This window comes from Lingula anatina, chromosome 10 (assembly GCF_051362555.1).
Source record: "Lingula anatina isolate TDL-2025a chromosome 10, LinAna3.0, whole genome shotgun sequence".
Lineage (NCBI taxonomy): Eukaryota > Metazoa > Brachiopoda > Lingulata > Lingulida > Lingulidae > Lingula > Lingula anatina.
Window position 1 is genome coordinate 6,501,277 of NC_141776.1, and position 23,498 is coordinate 6,524,774.

At 37.6% G+C, this 23,498-nt stretch overlaps 1 protein-coding gene across 1 annotated transcript; it reads left to right on the plus strand.

The window, feature by feature from the left end:
- Positions 1-246: 246 nt before the first annotated feature.
- On the plus strand, positions 247-3,926 carry LOC106156793 (angiopoietin-1). Its single transcript, XM_086996577.1, has 5 exons — positions 247-1,247; positions 1,570-1,661; positions 2,174-2,198; positions 2,496-2,918; positions 3,389-3,926. Exons 1-5 carry the CDS (start codon positions 1,007-1,009, stop codon positions 3,562-3,564), a joined length of 957 nt encoding a protein of 318 aa, XP_086852703.1. The 5' UTR covers positions 247-1,006; the 3' UTR covers positions 3,565-3,926.
- The last annotated feature ends 19,572 nt before the right edge of the window (positions 3,927-23,498 follow it).

Below are 23,498 nucleotides of genomic sequence, written 5' to 3' on the forward strand. Positions count from 1 at the left end.
TAAAAAGGATGATTTCCTACGCTCAAAATTGTGCTTATAATCGATTTCACATACGAAATTCATTCCTCTTTGCGGGCATGCAGAACAAATGATCCTTGGATCTACAGATCCGCGCGCGAATCATAGATGGCGGACCAAACATGAAAGATGAGCCGACTAGCCTGCCAATCGTTTCCCCGCCTTCACACACGCCGTCATTGCAGGGATCTAGCAATTAAACCTCGGAGCTGTGATTTATTACGTTTAAGTGCGCATGCATTTAATTGCGCAGCAGATTAGTCGGCTCTTCTTTCATGTAGGGTCCGCCATATTTGATCCACGGAACTGTGAATCCGTGGATCATCTATTGTGAATGCCCTCTTTCACTCTAGGTTTGGCGATTTTCGCATGACCACCCTTATGGTTAATGCTCTAATAGTGTTTATTTTTATTTCAATTATTAATATAAGCTTTCCACATGAAAAAAAGAGAAAAAAACTATATTTTCACAAATGACGGCCTTTATAAAGTATTGATATCTCTTAAAAAGACTGACATCGATATATTCATTTAAGAATATGAGCGCATCTAGACAAGCCCTGTACATCAAGCCCGACACAAAGACCCGGTGAGGACATGCGTCATTCTGAAACACAGCAAAAGCAACTCAATATGGCTCTGTTATTTCCCTCACAAACATTTCCTGCACCAAAACAGATATCGACAGTTCACATAGTGGATTATAAAAAGGACAAAATATAGTAAATGTGGAATAATGAATATTGTATTGCTGTTATGGGCTTATCGATAAAATAAACGGTTACCTTAGCAATGTTTTACATGCCAAACGCTGCTCATTGCGTCCCAGTGGTACCAGGGGAATACACGTATAAGCTACAAATACTTAGGCACAACGATGCAACGTAAAAATCAAGTGGCCATTAGATGATTGATTGAGAGCAAACTTTCTATCCCGAGATAAAAATAATAGGTATCGTCCACATTTTTAAAACCGGTTCCTAGATACATGGCCCGGCAGCGAGAATATCGTCTGTGCAACATTTTCATCTTGGTGATATATCTGACCTGTCAACGATGCGTCGGTCAAGTGCTGTACAATCAATTTGAAGTGACCAAGGGAGCCATTCTGGCCTCACCTTCCTGGATGACGGTCAGCTCTAGAAGTCCCGTAGCCTGCGCTGTGCTGTGCAGCCGGACGCCTGAATGCCGTTCATGTAACTTCTATAGAAACACACCAAGGGAAGAGGGTAAGTGCTTTTAAAGTTGTACAGCGTATTCGAGACCAAAATTACTGGGCCGGAACCACTCACCCCCAAATAAACAAATCCGACGTTTTTTTTGTTTTTTTTTCTCTTTTTTTTTAATATGAAGGAAGCAAAGCAAAGCCGTTCAGACGATTAAGACCGTTTTCACATAAAATGAAAATTTTGAGGGAGTGTAGGAAAAAATCTACCCGTTTTCATGAATTTTGCTTATCTACACGTTTACAGTGAGAACATGAAAATTCTCATAAAAAGGAAAAATTAACTAGATCCTTTATCAATATTTTTGCATTTCTACCTGTTACAGAAAATTGCGAACTGAATACCCAAAGAGCTGCAAGCACTGATTTGGTTCACAATGACAGTGGCTCATATTTAACGTACAAGCCAAAGGGCGAGGTGAGATCCTGTTTCTAACAACATGTGTGCTATTTTGTAACTAGGTTCATCAATAAAATTAGTTTTCTTATTGCTCAGTGGCGGATTTAGAGGGTGGGGTGTCGGGGATGTCTTGACCCCCCCCCCCCCCTTCGGTTTCTGAAAAAAACATCAATATCCCTATTTGAAATTTGACTAGCTGATTCATAGTTCTAAACCATACCAAATGGCACCGTTTACCCTTCAAAACACATTTTATTTTTCGGGACCATTGACAAGGGGGAGGGGAGGGGGCTTCCATTCCTTAAAAAAGCCCCCCCCCCCAAATAATTCTGGATCTGCCCCTGTTGCTTCTTACAACTCGGTGACAGTGCCTGGCAAGAGAAGGATGATTGACCCATGCCTTAGTTGAAAAGAAACATACATTGATCTTGAGTAAAATGACTCTGCAAGAGAAGCAAAATATAAAAGATTTTTTCTTAATCCTATTAACAAAAAAAAACGGCATTATAAAACAGTTTTATCTGTTTTAGGTAGTAACAGATTGTGATGATCCAGGTAAGTTACGGCTGTGAATTACCTATTTAGTTTTTTGAGCCACCTCCATTTTTTCCTTTGAAGCGATAATTCCACTAACACTTGATAGTTAGTAGCTACAGTGTGCATGTTTTAGATAATTGACGTAAATTTTTGAAACTGTTGACCATGTTATTTTATGCCATTGATATGTTAACTAGATATATATTCGCATTACCCATCAAACAAAATGCATTTCACTGTAGTGCAGTTGAAACAGGAGTTGTAACTCCTTAAGTCCCATAAAAAAATATTGGTCATGGTGATTTCTGTTGACAGATTACAGCGGAATGGTTGCCATGCAAATAACCGAATTTGGAATTAAGGACGTTTATTGCGACATCGGATGGATTATTGTGATGAGAAGGTACAACAGTACGATGGATTTTCACAGGAACTGGGCCGAGTACAAAAATGGCTTTGGTGACCCACGTGACCAGTTTTGGATGGGAAACGAGGCTCTCCACGCGTTAACCAATCAGGGGAACTATTCCATGCAGATTGACATGCTGTCTTGTAATGGAAACTCCTACTACGTCCGATGGGACCTATTTCGGATCGAAAACGAAACCCAAAAGTATGCAGTAGAAGCTATCAGCGTAGAGTCGCACAATGTTTCTTCTGACACAAAACTTATGGAATTGTATGGCAGGGAATTCGGCACGTATGACGTTCCCTTTGCAAACTGCAGTCAGGAACGGGGTACGTGTATGAATTATGGTATTGTAACGTACCTTAATTATGTATTACATTGCGCACGCACTGGGAAAGCAAATTACAATCAAAGGCCTGCTGAAATTTTGAGGCATCATCCTAATATTACATATGATTATATGGATTGTTTAAGAGCAGACATAATGGTCTTATAGTTGCTCGATAGCCTGTTGTATCGTTCTTGTCAGTTATTATTTTTTTTTTTTTATAAATTCTTAATTGCACTGCACGTTATAACCATATCTTTGGTGCATTCGCTTACAGTATACAGTATGCATGTACACATGCATAATTATCTGGTCGAAATATTATTATTAATGACGAGAGTTGAGCTTCCCTGGCGGAGGTCTTCGCTCTCGGAGTTTCTAGTTATTATTTGCTTTAATTGTGTATCGGACCGTATTGAGAGACGAAAATATTCACAGATATTCAATTTTTTGCTTATTTGCTCCTTTCAGGTGGAGGATGGTGGTGGGGCAGTTGTGGTCATGATCACATTACAGCGTTTTATCCCGAATGCAACATGACGTCAAACCAGAGGCAACGCATGAAATTCTCCCCCATCACCGGTAGAAACTGTGATCGGGGGTGTCTACTCCAGGCCGCTACGATGAAGATTCGGCGAAATGTTTAGTATGATAAACGGACCATGTTCTTTGCACGTGACTGTTTATTACCCGTTGGACCGCTCCTGTACCCTCTTCGTCCAGTTCCATAACAGCTAGGATCTCTGGTAGAGAGTGCAACTCTAAGCCTCTAACGCTCATCTGTGTCTTCATATTGTTAATTTCTGCATGACAAAAAAGACGGGTGGGGACAGCAAATATGCATTACATAGTTGATAATTACAGTATGGATATATTTTTCTTTTATGTATTCGTTTCATTTGAGGTTCCCATTTTTAAGTTATTGTCCACCACTGATCCCTATCATCATTGCACATGGTATGATTAATGTATATAGCTTTAGACCATTATGGTGTATCAGTTCTCTTACAACAATTATGTTTGTTTGAAGAAGAACATGTACAACTATATGAAACTCCGTTTTCAAAAATATGCCTATTATTTAACATTGTAGCAATCACAATGGCTTCACGCCGTTGTGGTTTGACAAAAGACACATATTTATCCTAAATTCACCAGAAGAAATGAATTTATGATTACATTCGTCCTCAATTCGGTGTTAGACAGACTCAATAGATTCATTAACAAGATAAGTGTACCCAGATATCAATCAGGTCCGACACAAAGAGCCGGATGGCACATGCGTCATATCTGAACCACAGCAAAAGCAACCTCTCAGTAAAGTTGGTTCTGTTATATCCCTTGCAAACATTTTCAATTCAATACCCATTGTATTTATCGGTAGCTCTCAGATTAGCAAAGTTAATCGTTGATATTATATAGTGCGGTCTAAGCATATAAAAAGAAAAAAATGAGTATGTATTCTACTTTAACGTGCTCATCAACAAAATAAACAATTCCTTCATTAATGTCAGGAATAAAGCAGAATAATTAAAATTACGCGTGGAAGAATATCATTATGGTACATTGTATTTTGAAGCACTGTCAATAAAGGCCCTTTTACAGTTTTGATGGATCGACCCAACTTAGACCGCGATCAGGAAGCCAGTAGTGCCTTGGCGGTGATCTGCGCTCTCGGAGTGCTTTTCTAGTTTTTATATGTAAGACAATTTACCGCAAAAGTATGTCGTTCGATAAAAAATATTGCATGTTAAGCTAATATGAACATTAACACATGTCGTTTAATCAAAATCCGGTAACTACATCAACAAAGAGTATCGATTTTGTCTCATCGGGGATTCTTTAATTATCTATACTCAAAATTAAGTTTGATGCATAAAGGACAAGTATGGCATGAGATGTGTTGCAATATTCAATAAATATATCTTTCATTTAATTTAAAGTTTTGTTATTCAATGTTTCAAATTTTTATGCAATATTCTTTTTTTTTGGTTCAATGTTGTTTCATTTTTTTACGAAAAAAATTGCTTCATTAAATGTTGTTTCATTTTTTGATGCAATACATTTTTATTTTAATTCAGTGTTGTTTCGTTTTTTATGCAATATTTTTTTCACGTTTTTTTTTCAAATTTTTATGCATTATTCTGTTTTTTTTGCATGCAATGTTGTTTCAAATTTTATGCAATGTTTTTTTTTCATACAGTGTTGTTAAATTTTTTATGCAATATTTTTTTCATTCAATGTTGCTTCGTTTTGATACAGTATGTATTTACTACCGATAGATTGTACTTGGAAGCTTGAACGTCAGTGGTGCAACTCAAAATTGGAAATACACCGGGAATTATTCAAAACTGCCAGAGCTAACTATCACACCCTCCTTGAAAAGCAAAAAACTGTATACCATTGGACCTGTATTGAAGGTGCTGATCAAAGGGAACTCTTTAGGATTGTGGACAAGATTTCAGAATCTAAGTCAAGCCAGCTAAGTGTGCTTCCTGACATGGAAATGTCAACACTTCCTCAAGTTTTTGCAGATTTCTTCACAAACCGGATCAAGGATATTCGTAAGGACTTAACTCAAAATGCTACCACAGGATCCTCAGAATCAGATCCATTACCAAGTGGATTTCAAGACAGGTGTGCCAGTCAGGGTGGTGGGGCCCAACTGAGCAATTTCCTACCGGTCTCAGAGAAGGATATTATCTCTGTTATAAAGGGGATGAATTCTAAGTTTTGTGCTCTGGATCCCATGCCAACATATATAGTGAAAGAGTGTATTAGTGTGTTATCTCCAGTTCTCCTGAGATTAGTAAATCTGTCTTTATCAACAGATATCTTTCCATCAAACTGCAAAACTGCAATTGTTAGACCATTACTTTAAAAGCAAAGGCTGTGTAAAAATGTCCTGAAAAACTATAGACCAATATCAAATCTACCCTTTTTAGGTAAATTTCTTGAAAAAATGGCATGTTCCCAACTAAGCAGCTATCTATCTGAAAATAAACTCTTTGGGAAATTCCAGTCTGCCTATAGAGAAGGCCACAGCACTGAGACAGCTCTACTTCGAGTCCACAACGACATAATGCTTGCCCTGGATAAACAAAGAGATGTCATTTTAGTTCTTCTAGACCTTTCGATACCATAGATCATAATATTCTTCTTCACAGGTTGCAGCATCGTTTTAGAGTGAATGGACTTGCACTTAGTTGGTTTACCTCTTACCTGAAAAACAAAACACAAAGGGTTTCAATAGAGTCGGTTTTATCTCAGCCAGTTAACTTGGAGTACGGTGTCCCACAAGGGTCTGTGTTAGGTCCGATCCTATTCTCATTATACATGTTACCTGTAGAAGATATCATACTAAAGCATGGTCTGAACACTGTTATTTTTGCAGATGACACACAAGTATATATTACATGCAAGAGCAGCCAGTCTGCAACAATCACTTCTATGGAGACTTGTCTTGCAGAGATTCGAGAATGCATGAAAGTGAACATGTTGGCTTTAAATGATAGTAAGACTGAGTTGATATGGTTAACATCAAGGTTCAAGGCAAATAGAAAAAATGTAGCAAATGCCAACATTTGCATAGGAGATGTTCTTATAAAACCATCTAGTTCTGTAAAAGATCTGGGAGTTACCCTCGATGAAAATGGCACTTTGGGCAAGCGTGTATCTGAAGTATGTAAATCAGCATCTTATGCACTATGGCGCATTGGAAAAATAAGGAAAGTGTTAGACAACAAAACCACTGAAAAATTAGTACATGCATTTATATCATCAAGATTAGATTACTGCAATAGTCTCCTCTTTGGTATTTGTGACTATCAGATTAAAAAGTTACAAGTTATTCAAAACTCAGCTGCAAGACTGGTTTGTCAAATTAAGTACAATAGTACACACCATATCACTCCCATTCTGAAAGAATTACACTGGCTGCCTGTGAAGCAGAGGATTGATTTTAAAGTACTCTGTATTATTTTTAAGGCGATCCATTCACAAGGACCATTATATTTATCTGATCTTATCTGTTTTAACTTACCACGGCGGTCCACACGTTTTAATACTGAGAATGATTTTATTTTAGAACATCCTGTTTTAGAGAAGGGGTGCCTAAAAAGTTATGGAGATCGTGCTTTTATAATCTACGCCCCAAAAGTGTGGAATGGTCTACCAAATTTTATTAGGAAAACAGAAGACTTTGACAATTTTGAATCTCTTTTAAAGACCCACATTTTTAATTCTGTCTATATTTCTTAGATTTTATTTTAATATATATATGTTTTTTTTTAATAAGATTGATTTTTAGTAGTGTAAATTTTAAATGGTTTCCAATGAGAGTTTATGATTAAAATATTGTAGTCATTTAAATGATTTTAGTATATTAGCCATTATTGTAAGGCGCCTTGAGATAGAATGTAAGGCGCCATATAAGAATCTTATTATTATTATATATTATACTTCATTCCTTGCATACCAGTAATGGAACATTCAGAGTACATTGTCTTTCTAGCGTCAACTTCCACTTGACACTATTTCACGCTTTATTAAACTAAACTGCATATCTAAAATATATAACCATTACCATCTCGCCCCCTCTTCAACGTCAATTACATGCAAAGAAATAAAATAACAATAAGTAGGTTAACTGGTTTTTATTTTTTCCATATCCAAAATGAGATGTTTTAAATTTTATTTCAACAAACTGGGAATGCATTCAAAATTGTCATCCTCCAACGTTATTAACGTCATGAACATTTTCTTTTTGATTGTGAAGCCAAACAATTAACCCAATTCTTGAGACATTAATGATTTCCATTTCTGCGTAATAAAAAATGCAAGTTTCGTAGTACAGGTAGTTGTTTCCTAACAAAATAATGCTTGAACTTACTAACTTTTGAAATTTCAGTTTACCGAATTTCAATTAAATTCTGCTAATTTCCGATTAACAAAACGATTACCGTAACCTTTTGCTTTACAACATGACAAATTTACAACATTTACAACATTAGTCATTCGCAACATTGAAAAATAGTCACCGGATTCTAGAACTTTAGCCCAGGTTACTGATAGCAAGGACGTATATTGAATAAAAATTCAATATACGTCCTTACTGATAGCTTCGCTGCCTTCTGTACGACATTAACCTCTTATCTTGAAGATCGATACGTTGGCGGTGCAGCTGCGCCCTTACGTTTTTTTTTTTCACCCGTAGTCGGAATTATAAAAACAGTAATTAAAAGCCATGCGAGTGAATAACACAGTCTTAAACAACTTAACTGTGGAGGTAGAAGGCAGCCAACGTCCTAGAAAGACAAGATACTTGAAGATAGGGAGAGACTGTTGTTATCCCCCTAAACCACCAAAGGCGGAAGGAACCAGTCCAACAACAGGTTCCACCATTATCACCATCACGGCAAGTCCACCGCACCATGTCCGCACGGGAGCTGTGTAATGCCAACTACGATAATGTTACGGGCTTGTAATTTCAAAAAAAAATTGTCAACATTTTTAACTTGACAAAATTGTAGAGCATATGGAAGCGGTGAAGCCGCACGATTTAGCCCAGACGCCGAAAGGAAAGTGATCACGGGCATGCGCAGTATATGTGTAACGTGGGGACATCGCGTGGCAAATGTAATTATCTAAGCAAACAAAATTAAGTTGTTAATAACTTAGCGTCAATCACTTAGAAAAAAAGAAGTGCTGTGCTTCTTTATTCTGACCATGGGTGCTAAAAATCGTGCACCGACAATGTATCAATCTTCAAGGAAAGGCGTTCAGGAAACTGACACTGAAAGGGCTTCGTGTTCTCATTTTTCAGACGCAAATTTTTTTTACTTGACCTCAAGGTTATGTCGGAAAAAAGGCACGGCTCTAGCGCGTAATGTAAAATTTTCGCCGTAGTAATCCAGGATTTATAAAAAATTATCCTACTATAATTTATGTTTAATTAAAATCAAGTAATGTAATCGAGATAGCCTTAAATGTACCTTACACCAATCATCAAATAATCGATTAATCAAAAATCCATACACAATGTTCAGTGGATGCATGATGCAATTCATACTATATGTTCAGTTTCTGAAAATAAATTTGAGGAGAATGCATAATTACATGTACATGAAATTAATGCATTGCCTTTTGCAAATCATTGACCTCTAAGTCGTCTAATTTTTATTCATCAAATTGATAACAAATTACTTAATTATGAAGAAAATCATGTTGTAGATAAACTATCTCACAAAGATCAATAAACATTTACAATACCTAACATACGCCACAAGACCTGTGACCAGTATATATATATATATATATATATATATATATATATATAACAGTGAATCAAATAGAGAATCAAAACTAATCCAATTCTATATACTTATCTGCTCTGTCAAGCAAGAGCCTATGTAGGGACTTTGAGACTTTGATGTGGCCTTTTGTATAGAGCTCTAGTCTGCTACATGCACGAATTATTCTAACTGAATACAGAATGAAGCGTCATGATAACCCAAACTAAAGAGCACCCAAAAACCCCGCAACGCTCCACCGCCAAATGCGGATTACTTCTCATTATTAATTAATCATACTAGAGGATCAGAGAGGCGATACCGCCTCCGGATATTGTACCACCAGCTGGAGTAAACGCATTCGAATGGAAACTCCCCCCCCCCCAAAAAAAAGGGGGACACCACAACCAGTCTTGTGCTTAACAAGCTCTGTGCAATAAACTCCATGCAAAGAATTCTCAAAACATGCAAAAAACTAAAAATGGTCCAATCAAGCGGATTTTCCAATTGACCTGTATTTTCCTAACACTGATCACTCCTGTGATTTTCTAGACAATAGGCCTATTGGTTTTCCTTGAAATGTGTTATCAGTGTTGCATATATGCTGACAAAAGAGAAAACCTAGGGGCAACACTGGGCATATCTCTGCTAGTTTTGAAGATATGAGGGGCAAGAAAATATGCAAATTGCAGTTCATGGTGAAAAAGTAGGTCAATTTCAAGGTCACAATATATGACTTCCTATTCAAGTTCAATAGTAACTATGGGCAATCCTTTGTCAATTTTGGAGATATAAAGGCCAGAAAACATGCAAAGTACAGTTCATCATAAAAAGTAGGTCAATGGTCAATTTCAAGGTCACAGTTAGATTGCCAGTATATGACTTCCTATTTAGGTTCAATAGTAACTATGGGTGTAATTCTGCCAGTTTTCGAAATATAAGAGAAAGAAATTTTGCAAAGTTCAGTTAATGGTGAAAAGTAGGTCAAATGTCAATTGCAAGGTCACAGTTAGAATGCCAGTATATGACTTCCCACTCAAGTTCAACTGTAACTATGGACGTATCTCTGCCAGTTTTAGAGATATAAGGGCTGGAAATTTTGCAAAGTTCAGTTCATGGTGAAAATTTGGTCAAAGGTCAATTTCAAGGTCACAGCTACATTACCAGTATATGACTTCCTATCCAAGTTCAATAGTAACTATGGGTGTATCTCTGCTTATTTTTGAGTATTTCACATTTTATTTTCACCACTGAATATTGGATGTTGAACTTTTGATATAGTGCAATGCTTAAGCCGTATAGAAAACAAAAAAATGGACATCACTACCAGTGTTGCACTTGACAAGTTCTACAAAATGCAAAACACAAGAGGTCTCTAGCATTAACGGTTCCATAATCAGAGAGTTTTCAGTTTTGGCTTCTAATGGCCGCTACTACCAAGAAAATGCACCGATTGACCCCAAACTCATGAAAATGAAAGATGACCCTTAGGGTAACACCTGACCATAAATATTATAGGTAAGGTCTGTTTAGTTTCTAAAAATCGGCTGAAAAATTTTTTCTCGCCAAAAATTCCCATTTTTAGAAAATTTTGGCCTGTTTGACCTTGAAATAAAGGTCAAAGGTCAAATCCAAGGGTATATTTGAAATCCTCACATATGACTTTCGGTCAGCCATCTGTAGAAATTTTTCCCATAATTCCATCCGTTTGGGAGATATTTAGCATTGAATTTTCAAAAATTTTGACAAGGGTGCGTTTTAACGAGCGTCACGCCCAGGCCAATGCACCGACTGAGACAAAAAAAAAACCTGGGGGTTCAAGTTGAGATTATATGTGACCTAAATCCAAGAGATGGGGACACAGGTCCTTGCGGTCTAGGAGGAGAAGCGGTAACGGTGACTTGTACGTATCCCACGTCATCCTGCGGAGCCGTAGGAGCCGCAGGAGCCGGCGGAGCTGTACGAGACAGGTCGGGACTAAAATCATGAGTACCGCCAGCGTACACGCCACCAAAATGTAATCGCTTCTAAGCAGGTCCATTTCTGAGTTATCCTAAACAGTTAATCAGAATGGGCCCATGACGTTTTGAGTTAGGATATGACTTGCAAACAAACCAAGGGCAAAAACGGAAGCTTCTTGGAGGGGGTCATGACGTCCACATAACTATTTCAAAATAATTTTGCTGAATAGTAAAACTGTAAGCATTTTAAAAACTTTACAATAACTAAAAACGATAAATTACAAAACAACAATGAAAAATCTTTGATATCCGACTAATTATTGATAAGTCATAGTAGTGCCCAATCCTATATCATTCTTATATGATCTAACCCATAGTTAGAACTCCCACACCGCTGCCACCAGCGCCATTAACATCAAAAGTGTAACGTTACCGACAGGACTGGTTCCTCGGTTCTGGCTCGGGGTTGAGAGAGTGGTCGTTCCATAAAATGGCGGCACGGAGCTGTGGATCGTTGTGTTCTTCATGCAGGCAGAGAACGATCCTGAGCGTATACCCACTGGTCCTCCGGAAATCTTCAACTGCACGTTTTGTAGAGCGTTTTCCATCCATGCTTGTATTTGGTCGAATCTGTTGCGACCTTCCTCGTAGTCGGCTAGTCTCACGCGAAGAGTGACCATTGTTCCAAGGACAAAGGCGATGGGCTTGTTATCCGCGCCGTGTTTCTGACTACAGGTATAAACACGTGCCTGAACAGCTCTCAGTACAGCTACCAACCGACCATCTCGTATAATATCTTCACAGTCATCTCTTGGTGTTGGAACCCAGCCACACGGTTCAAAATGTAAGAGAACGGACGACCGCACTACCGTAAAATTGTACAGAAGGGGGCGGCAGCCCTGGGCATCAGGAATAAAACCAGGGGGACACACTATCTGCTGATCTTCAGGCTGGAAAAAAGACACGTGTGCAGATGTAAATTGTATATACATGTACATGCAAGGTTTTACGCCATACGGTTCAGGACGGCAGTTTACATCCACAAAGTCGAGAAAAAAACTTCTGACAATAATTACATCAGAATATTAACATAACAAATGCGGGAAAGAATTAATGAAGTAATAATTTACAATCTTTGTATCTAAATGCAATCATCATCCTCATTATTAATGATTACTGCAGTTCTTTTCTCACCCTAGTCATGACGTCATCACTCTGTTCCTTGTCTTGGTCTCCCAGGTACAATAGGGCGCGGAGAGAAAGACCGAAATATCTTTCCGGTGGCGGTGTTAAATTCTGATCTGAATATAACATTAAATTTAGTGAATTAATAAGTGGACATGTAAGCTTGGCAGACATGATCAGCTACGTGTTCTTCAGCCGGCCTGGTTTTTTTTTTTTTTTTTTTTTTTTTTTTTTTTTTTTTTTATTGCATATCTCAAATAAGTACAGATCTCAACAAAAAATACAAAATTTATAAATAACTAAATAAAAATCACACTCACTCTCTCACTCACTCACTCACTCACAAAGAGACACTCAGTCATTTGCAATATATATATATGTCAACAACGATATATTGATAACCTTATAGTAAAATACTTAATAATACTTAATAAATAATATGATCTAATACAGATAAAAACAAATATGTGTTTTACTATCAAATATCGGCAGGGGAACATACGCAGATAGAAGATATCAGTCCAGGAAGAGAGGCTGCAGCTTTTTCCATTTTTCATTAAATTTATCTATTGTCATGTTTCTCAGACTTATATTTCTCTCTGCGATGTAGGCCTGTCTCCATTCTATTTTAATATTTTCTATGTTCGGGGTAATGTTTTTCATTTTAAATTTATATATAATAAATTTTGTTATGATCAGCAAACTGTTGAGCGCATTGCATTTCAAATTTGGAATTCCTAGAATTATATCAGATGCTGTTAATTGTAATACAAGTCCAGTCTTTAAATGGATCCAGTCTTGTATTTTTGCCCAAAGGGGAGCAATTACTTTGCACTCAATAAATAAGTGTTGAAGAGTTTCAGAGTGTTCGTTACAGAAGGAGCAGGTCTCTGTGTCTTTTATCCCAATTTTTCGTAAAAAATTATTTGTAGCTAAAATTCTGTTTGATACTCTAAATTGAAACCAGCGCAGTTTAGTATCTAAAGTACATTGGAAAGGAATGTTATTCAAGATTTTCCACTCTTCAGCTGTGAAAGGTTCTTTAGGAGTTCCCATTTTGACATTGCATTAGTCTTTTTCATTTCGTTTGAGTTCAAAATATTGTAAAAAGGTTTCCCCCCTTTTGTAAATTTTAATAGCCATTTAAGTTGGGTTGAAATTATAGGGAGCTCAATTTTTTCGTGTAAATTGTCTATATTCATTTGTTTTTGAAATTTTTTTACTGCGCATAGTATACTTGTGAACGTAACATAATTTATTATATTCCCGTGCCTTTCCTTGAACTGTTGGTATGTGAGGTAATTTCCCTGTGTATCGATCAAGTCATTTATGTTTCTTATACCTATTTTATTACAGGTTCTTATAAGAATAGGATTTTTTTTATCCTTATTTTATCATTTAGCCATAAACATTCTTTTAAAAAATTTTCTTTTGTATCAATCTTTTTATTCTTTAACAGTCTGCACCATGCATCAATGACCTGATTCCAAAAAGCATTTTTTGATCCGTTCTTAATTTTTTGCATTTCAGACATTCCCATTTCAGACCAGTGTACACCCTTACTTTCAGGGATCAGACTAATGAAAAAGAAAGACCATTTTGAATTTTTGTGCATGATTCTCCTGAGCCATGAATTTTTTAGGGAATCAATATAGTTGCTAATATCGGGGACTTTTATACCTCCATTTGAGTACGACTGTGTCATTATATCTCGTTTTACTCTTTCAATATTTCCATTCCATATGAAATTAAAGCACATTTTTTGTATTTTGTCTACATATTTGTTTGGTATTGGCAATGTGGAAAATAAATGAGTCATTTTTGGAAGGATCAGTGATTTAAAAATTACATTTCTCCCCAAAACTGTTAGCGATCGGTGAGTCCATTGTTTCATAATTCTTTCCATATCTTCGAGTTTCTCTCTATAATTTTTCTCAATCATTTCATGTAAATTTACTGAGAAATCTATTCCAAGGATTCTGAAAAAACGTTCATTCCAATCGAGATTCAACTCTTTACACATGCTCTCTTGTGAGTCTTTCTTGCTTCCGAACCAGTTTAATTTAGTTTTTTGATTGTTCATTTGTAGTCCAGAAAATTGGGAGAATTCATTTAGAACCTTTAGGGTATTACTTAAACTTTTTTCAGACCCATCCAACACAATAGTTGTGTCATCAGCATACTGGGAGATGAGAAAAGTTTTATTATGTATTGTAATGCCTTTTATGTCTATTTCATTTTTTAACATGATACTTAGTATCTCAGCACAAAGAATGAAAAGGTAAGGGAAGATGGGATCCCCCTGACGGCAACCCCGAGAAAGATTGAAGAAAGAAGAGGCAAAACCATTAACCAAGACACACGAAGAGGAGTCTTTAAGGAAGAGTTTTATCCATTTTATGATAGATTCTCCAAAGCCAAAGAATTCAAAGGTTTTTTCGATAAAACCCCAGTCGATTGAATCGAAAGCCTTAGCAAAATCGATTTGCATCAACAGACCTGGTATTTCATGTGCGTCACAGTATTCAATTAAATCGAAAATGGTCCGTGTATTCTCACCTATGTATCTGCCCGCCATAAACCCATTTTGGTCTTCATTTATTAATATTGGTAATACTTTCTTTATTCGATTCGTTATACATGTCGAGGCGAGTTTATACACAACATTAAGTAGTGATATCGGTCTTAGGTTTTTTAACGAGTTGGTAGGCCTATTATGTTTAGGTAGAAGGACGATTATTCCCCGGGTAAGAGTTATAGGTAGTTTGTCTTTTTCGTATGCCTCGTTTATACATCTTATTAAAAAACTATTCAGTTCTTTCCAAAAGAATTTGAAAAATTCGTTAGTAAACCCATCGGTACCGGCCGGCCTGGTTGTTGTAGTTTACACAACTAGATATATTTGCTTTAGAACCGCGTTTACATCCGCAACAGCTGGATCGAGCCAATATCGCTAAAATGCTTTCAGTGTATACATGTAGTAGTCATCCTTATTGTCTGACACGCATCCTTGAGTACCTATTGAATTAGCTAATAAGGGGCACCGGAGGAGACGAGAATTTATCAGAATTGTGCCGGAAGCTGATCATGTCTGCCAAGCTTACATGGTGTAAGACGCGAAGCTGGGTGGTCACTTTTAGCTGGAGGTGAACGGGAGTAAAGTCGTGGACTCGGAGAAAAAAGCAGTTTTTCTAACAACACGGTAAGATAACAATTTTAATTTTATGCATTTTGGACAGAGAATACTTGTAGAAATAATTGGAGCATGATATGAAAACGTGTCGCGGATTTTAAGGGTGAAAAATCGTGCTTTATTTGCAGACAATTTGTACTGAAATATATGCTGCATCGACCGCCGGCGCAACAAAGAGCGTCAAGGAAAAATTCCCGAGAGTCTATTTATCGTTGTCATGTGGAATTTTTGCATAAGTCCAATCGGTAAGCCCATATCTAAGTATTTTTGGGTGTTTTATGGTATGTGCTGCAATTATTACGATGTTTTAGAGTCGTTGAAGGCCCTTGTGAAAACCAGGAAGTAGTTTGCAACTGACAACTGAACCGTACCGATCCAAGACTGCTGTGCAAAGATATATCTTTTTAAAAATATTGTGACAATTTTTAGACGTTTATATGTCTATCTGACATGAAATTCCACACATAGGATGGGCACTAATCAGTGACAAATGCCAAGACAAGGGTGACGTTCTGACAGCCTCTTTTCTGAGCTAAAAAATCACTAGCAAAAGATAACGGCTATCAATTGCCTCAGGCTGGCAATCAATAGCCTTGAGAAACTGGTCACGTTATATTTTATCTACCTGTCAGAAGCGCTTTTCCAACTGAGTATTGCATAATAATGTCAATTAATTATAACTTATGCTAGTATTATTTACCTGTCAGCTTTGTGATCGACTCACCTGAATTCTCTTAATCTTTTGGGGAGGATCTTATCAGTGAAAAGCTTACACCATTGAAATGTTATACTTGTCCGATGAATGCATCATTTTCTTTCTATGCAATTAAGATTTTAAAAGGTGCAATAGTGTGGAAATGTCTAGTGAAGTCGAGCAGTGCCCTTGCAGCAAGGTGACAAACCCAGAAACTGAGATGGTGGCATTGTCAGAAATGACACAAACTCCTTCTAGTTGTAAATACATGTACATTGATCTCACTAAATCTTAATCAGATCATGATTACTAGTACTTATAACTTTTGCAGCAACGTTGTTTTACCAAGAGCACATTACTTATTTTTCATATTATTAGATTATTTACTTACTTTATCTACTTCAACTTGAAAAGAACTAGATATTTTTTTCCATTTTCTTTAGCTCCTAGGAGCTGATATTGAATTAAAAGTGACATAATTTATACCGAACAATTAATTACATATAAGCATCTGAACAACCAAAGTGCATTTTGATAGGTACTTAGCTGTAAATATCATTTAATGCCAATCCGGTACTTGTGATTTTTGGCTCATATAAGAGGCTGTCAGAACGTCACCTTTGTCTTGGCATTTGTCACTGATTAGTGACTACCCCTGTGTCATAGGTGAATAAGTGTGATCATATGTGTGGAATTTCATGTCAGATGGACATACAAACGTCTAAAATTGTCACAATATTTTAATAAAATATACGTCTTTGCACAGCAGTCATGGATCGATACAGTTCAGTTGTCAGTTGCAAACTGTATACCTCCTGGTTTTCATAAGGTCCTTCAAGGACTCTAAAACATCATAAACTATTAAAATTTTTTATGTACGTCACTTTGAATCCACGCTCAATCCCAAGCTGCAAAAACTAATATAACTTAACTCGGAGTGCTAATGACTCTCTTCATATCTCCACAAAAAAAATTAGCCATTTTCTTTGTGATATTATTGGCGGAATTGAAATATACCATTTATCGAGGGAGCAAATGCCAAACCTCAAGAAAACAAAAATGTTATCCTCATCAAGCGTATTTTATTTCTTAGGTACCACAATCGTGCTAGTCGTGATTACGAAGGAGGCAAGGAAGATTATTGAAAATTATTCGTGCCAATAATACACGGTTCTAATTTTTTTTACATAAGACGTTCCTTATATATTTAAACGTACCACTTACCTTCACAGAGTAGAAAATCACCCAGATAACACACCATACAGTGGTAGTTCTTGTAACTTGGATCAAAACCGCCAATGACAACAGGGTTGTTGTATGCCATACAGGCATCTCGTAAAGCTGAGTGCAAGGGGAGTGGATGAGGTAATTGACGCACACTTCCACTGACAACACTGAACTTGCAAGGGCCGAAGACATCGTCCTCAACTTCCCTGAAGCATGTTCTTAAATTCCATTCCGGTTTTGGCTCAAAAATAACATTACCTCCTTTATCTTTTAGTCTTTTTAACACGCAATCCGAGGAGCTGCAATCTGCAAAGAGGTCTAATGGTGCGTTTTTAGTGGAATAGACGGCGAGTTCCCACGGTTCCCCATCGCCCTTGACATCATTACAGGTTGCACAGTACTTGTTTCTGAAGGTAATCATTGTATCTGGGTCGGTGACTGGCTGGTACAATAGCGCGTCTTCTGTGAGGCTAGTATTTGAGGTATCAGTGCACTTGATAAGACTTTCCTCTTCCAGCCAAGTCGTCGGACACTGGTCCACCATCCAAAAACTCAGTCCAAAATTATCCACAAAGGGTAATGTGGTTTGTTGGTTTTTTCGATATAATGTTGGACTTCTTCTACAGGAGCTTTTATGTGCCAGAGAAATAGACACAGGGTCGACTTGTTTTTTCCCCCATAACAAAGAAAATGTTTTGTTAGGGGATGCAGTCGAGATGGTGCTGTCACTTTGAGAATCTGTTGCGTTGGTTCCAGGAACCGTTGCAGATTGCATTGTGTCGTGTGTCCTTCTTAATCTGACAGAGGCAGCGCAGACAGTCGCATTCTCTGTCACCCCATAACAGCAGTCACCATACAGGACACACACAGGATCGCAGTAGCAGTGGACCTGGATCCTGAATTTACCTTCCCTTGCACAGAGCCATCTATACGGCGTCAGAGTCACGTCTGGGAAAGAAGACGTTTCACTGCCGTTGTCAGATATTTCTTGAAATGTATCCTTTTGACTGGGGGACTCTTGTGTGACTTCATTGTGTATTCCACCCTTAGTTGTTGGCGTCTTTTGTGTGACGTGCACGTGCATTGCCACCTCAGTAGTGGGCGACGACTTCTGTGTGATTCCCTCTTGAATTCTACCCTCATCAGAAGACAACTCTTGTGTGATTCCCTCTTGAATTCTACCCTCATTAGTGTACGATTCTTGTGTGATTTCCTCTTGAATTCTACCCCCATCAGTGGACGACTCTTGTGTGATTCCCTCTTGAATTCTACCCTCATCAGTGGACGACTCTTGTGTGATTCCCTCTTGAATTCTACCATCAGTAATGGGCACCTTTTTAGTGGTTATCTCTTGCACTCCATCTCTAAGACGTCCTGGGTCCCTCGTGAATTCCGCAAGCGTCCAAATCTCAACGTTGGGCGACTTTTGGGCTAATCCGGCAAGTTGACCATTTTCATGGGCAAGCTGAAGAAATATCAGCGCGCATAAAGTAAGGCGGATGATCATCGTGTTTTGAATTCGAAATCTCTGTGCTGCGTTGCACATAAGTGACGCAGATCAGCGTTTTTTGGTCATTTATACGTCTCCCACTCTTCTAGGAAGATACGATTTCTATCTGCTGAGCAAAAAATTACCGAAACACGTTGTCGGCCTTGCATAAGTCTTGAGGTATACATTCGAGTAGCGTGCCTTGAGAGCTGACAAACAAGAATACTTAGAGTCACGGTAGGATATGCCGTTGTAACCGTCACGCTAATTGGAATAATTAGTTTATTATTTCGAGGAATCCACGTCAACAAGAGTTCATGAGTTGGAGATCACCGCCGTCTTGTTGATCACCCAGTGTGTTTTTTTTATGTGTGACATAATGAATTCAGGGGCGGATCCAGAATGGGGGGTCCGCGGATGCAAAGCCGCCCCCCCCTTCCTTGGCGTGGGGTTCGGAGCCTGCTGAATTTTGGTAATTGAGAGGGCGAAAGGTGCGATGTGATTCACCTTGTCAAAATTCTAATTTCAAGAGGAACCACTTTCTTTTAGAAATCGAAGGTCGAAACCCCTCTGAATCCCCCCCCCCCCTCAAAAAAAAAAAAATCCGCCACTGAATGCAGAGATTTCCAGTAGCGAGTGATTAGAACGCAACTCTCTTCATCAACTTTTGTACAGTACACGGTATGTCTTTAATCATACATGCAACGAAAAAAATGAAAAAAATACACTGGAATGAACCCAGGGCTGTCCGTGTACCACCTCTACACAAACCTGCGGAACAGAAATGGTAGAACAAGAAATGGCAGCTCAGAGTCCCATGGAATCAGTACAAATTATGGGTTAGCAGAAAGTATTGGGGTTTTTAATGGGACACAAAAAGTTTTGCCCTTATAGTCTTCATATGATGCTTGTGGTTTTATGCGTGACATTTATAAGTTGCTGTCTTATTAACAAGATGTTACTTACGATCATAGCACGTGCTAGTCTTGCGCATTGCGTTCCCGGCACCTAAGGCTTGGTAATAAGGTACCCCTTGACAGACCGATAACAAGCTGACAGCCTGTTGATCCTAGCGATCCTATTAGAGATCATGTTTTGTTAGGTACGGTGATTTCTTCGAAGAGGAAGGTGAATGGTTCATAACACGAAAACAAAGTGAAAAAACCCAAGCACTTAAAAATCCCTTTATATATTTTCTAAAATCTATGGAATTATTATGATCTCGAAATGAATTATTTGGCAATCCATGAAGAGTTGGATGAATACATTAACATAATGGCACAGTCTGATAATATTACTAAAAACAAAAATAAGAATATTCATAGCGATTTAAACTCTAGATAGAATTCCATTATATACAATGCAAATGTAAACAGATTAAACAACTAAAAGTTTTTAAAGTTTACCAGTCAACTTTGACTCTTGTATGTTGCACTTATAGAACAGATCATTACCGGCCTGACACCAATTACAGGTTTTTGAAATATATAAATCGCACCGATATTCCCCTCTTGAAATTAGAACTTTGACAAGTTAAACCATAGTTCTAAACTGTACCAAAGGGCCCTGTTTGCTGTAGTAGTTTTCAAAGTAAACAACGGAGGGCGATTACAGAGCTCCCTCTGTTATTACTATCTGTTTCTACGTAAGGTTCAATATCCCTTTCGTCAATCTAGCAGAAGCAAACAACAAGTCGTGGATTTCCAACCAGCTTTATTCCCACTGCTTAAGTTTTATCCAGTCAAACCACTACCAGTTTTTTTTTTATCCGACCATTTCTTAAGCTATTAAAATAACACAGATGCTTATATGACAATACTGAAATTTTACTTAGCTTTAAGAGACGGGGCTAGGGTCACGAGATACATGTGATCAAAGTTGCGCGCTACGAGTACGTGCGCCAAAGCATCCAAAGAGGCACCGTCGCATCTCTTACTTGATAGATCCCAGGGTTCTTAGTTTAATTGTGATAAAAAAATTAAGCTCTTAACTGATTCTTTTTTGTCCTCAGTCAGTTCTTGCAATTCTTGAGAGATTCTGAACTCAGCACAAAAATTTCGAACTAGTCTTCTGTTTATCACCAGGTGATGTCCATACTTCAGTTCTAGGGCAAATACTATCTATGGCTGCTCTGTGTTGAACATACATTCTGAAAGTAAGCCCATGCAGGGCCAAGAGTTCTGCCAGAAATATGCAAAATTCCACGATTTCTCATGATTTCTAAAATTAATCAATTCCGGGCGGTTCGTGGAATTCGTACAGTAGTCGGTGTGGAATAGGGGAACTTCCCCATGACAATTATTGCCATCAGAGGATTACAGCTAACTAGATACCTGCTGTGCTTACTGCGACTACCTGGTACTGTACTGGTGCTCACACCCTTGGATATATAAAGTAGTGTTTCATTAGCTGGATATTTTATTATAGAATAAAATCTTTTATTTGAAAGCCGTTGTGGTTGTAAGTGTATGTAAACTACGTGTATACGGCGGTGGTGCAACTGGCTGTGTATGGAAGCTGCAATATCCATTAGAAGGTGGTCGGTAGGGTTCTGTTGGTAATAACGTTATTAATTATTAAGTAACCACAGTGGGAGCAGTATTTTATTGTTAAAACAGTAGGTCGAGAACTCTACATGGGTATAGATTATTATTTTTTCTTGACGTATTATTTTCATTAGCACGGAATCAAAGTGGTTTCTAAGGGCTCATTCTTAGACCCCATTTCCAGAGATTAGATCGATCTACTTTAGATCGACCTAACTACCTGGGGGTTCACGCTAAATAGCTGTCAGCCGAGCGGACACGAAAGTTAATTACCCCCTTACCGCTTGTAGTAGGCGGGACGGACATTTAAGAAGGATTATCTGACAGTAATCTAGTGAGACTCCCCGCGGGGATAGATCGATCTAAAAGCTCTGGAAATACAGCCTTACTGGAACTGCATGCATCAGACTACTGAGATCGATTCAACTCCGCAGGGACTCTAGCTGAATGCTATCAAATCAGCAGATTAACACACCTCCTCCTGATGTTGAAGATGAATACAGGAAAGCTGGTGATTACATGAGTATGTTGAAAACAAGTGGAAGGGTGTTAATCTGTTCAACTGATTGCATTCCACAAGATTCCCGCTGAGCTGGATCAATTTACGCAGACCTATAGTTTCAATTGGCAAGAACCCTTATTTCTCAACTCTCTCACCCGAGTTAGTTCATTGCTCAAATCAAGTAATTTATTTTTTTTTTTAGATTTTAGATAAGTCGGCTTGTTTCAATGTAGTGTCGACTTTGCAATATGCAGTAAGAATAAATGTGTATATTGTTGTATCCAGGATGCACTATGGCGAGTTGAGTCATGATGTTTTTATTAAATTTTAAACTTTCATTAAACTTTGACTTGTATGCAGGAATAAAACACCCGCGGATAGGCTCAGTTGTAAAATTTAAAACGACGATAGCACCCACATGGTCTAAATAATATACATAAACCCAGAAATCAAACTTTCACTGGGAATTTTGAGATACAACCTCTACGTGATGGCCCGTCAGCATCAGAAAATCACTGATTACATTGTTCATGTATACCAAGACAATTGGCTAATTTTTTTTTCGCTAGTGCTCTTTTTTACTTCTCTTTCATTCTTTCTTTTTCAAAAAATAAATAAGTAAATAAATAAAAACATAAACAACCCCATAAGAAATGCAACACACCAAAAGATTAAATAAATGTCATAATAAACTATTTAAAACGGCAAAAAAAGACTTCTTTTGGGATTATTGCTTTCTTCTATGTGTGCAACCGTACACTGAACTTGGTTGAAATCTGTAGGCTCCTACGCTTATTTGTGTCTTCATATTGTTAACTTTTTCTGCATGAAAAAAAAGACAAAATATAGTTGATAATTACAGTATGAAAATATTTTTCTTTTGTGTATTCGTTTCATTTGAGGTTCCAAACTTCCAGTTCATGACCACCACTGATTCCTAGTGTCATTGCACATAGTATGATTTATGTACATAGCTTTAGACCATTATGGTCTATCAGTTCTCTTACAACAATACACCGGTTATGTTTGAAGAAGAACATGCACAACTATATGAAACTCCGTTTTCAAAAATACGCCTATTATTTAACATTGTAGCAATCACAATCGCTTCACGCCGTTGTGGTTTGACAAAAGACACATATTTATCCTAAATTCACCAGAAGAAATGAATTAATGATTACATTCGTCCTCAATTCGGTGTTAGACAGACTCAATAGATTCATTAACAAGATAAGTGTACCCAGATATCAATCAGGTCCGACACAAAGAGCCGGATGGCACATGCGTCATATCTGAACCACAGCAAAAGCAACCTCTCGGTAAAATTGGTTCTGTTATATCCTTTGCAAACATTTTCAATTCAAGACCCATTATATTTATCGGTAGCTCTCAGATTAGCAAAGTTAATCGTTGATATTATATAGTGCGGTCTAAGCATAAAAAAAGAAAAAAATGAGTACGTATTCTACTGTAATGTACTCATCAACAAAATGA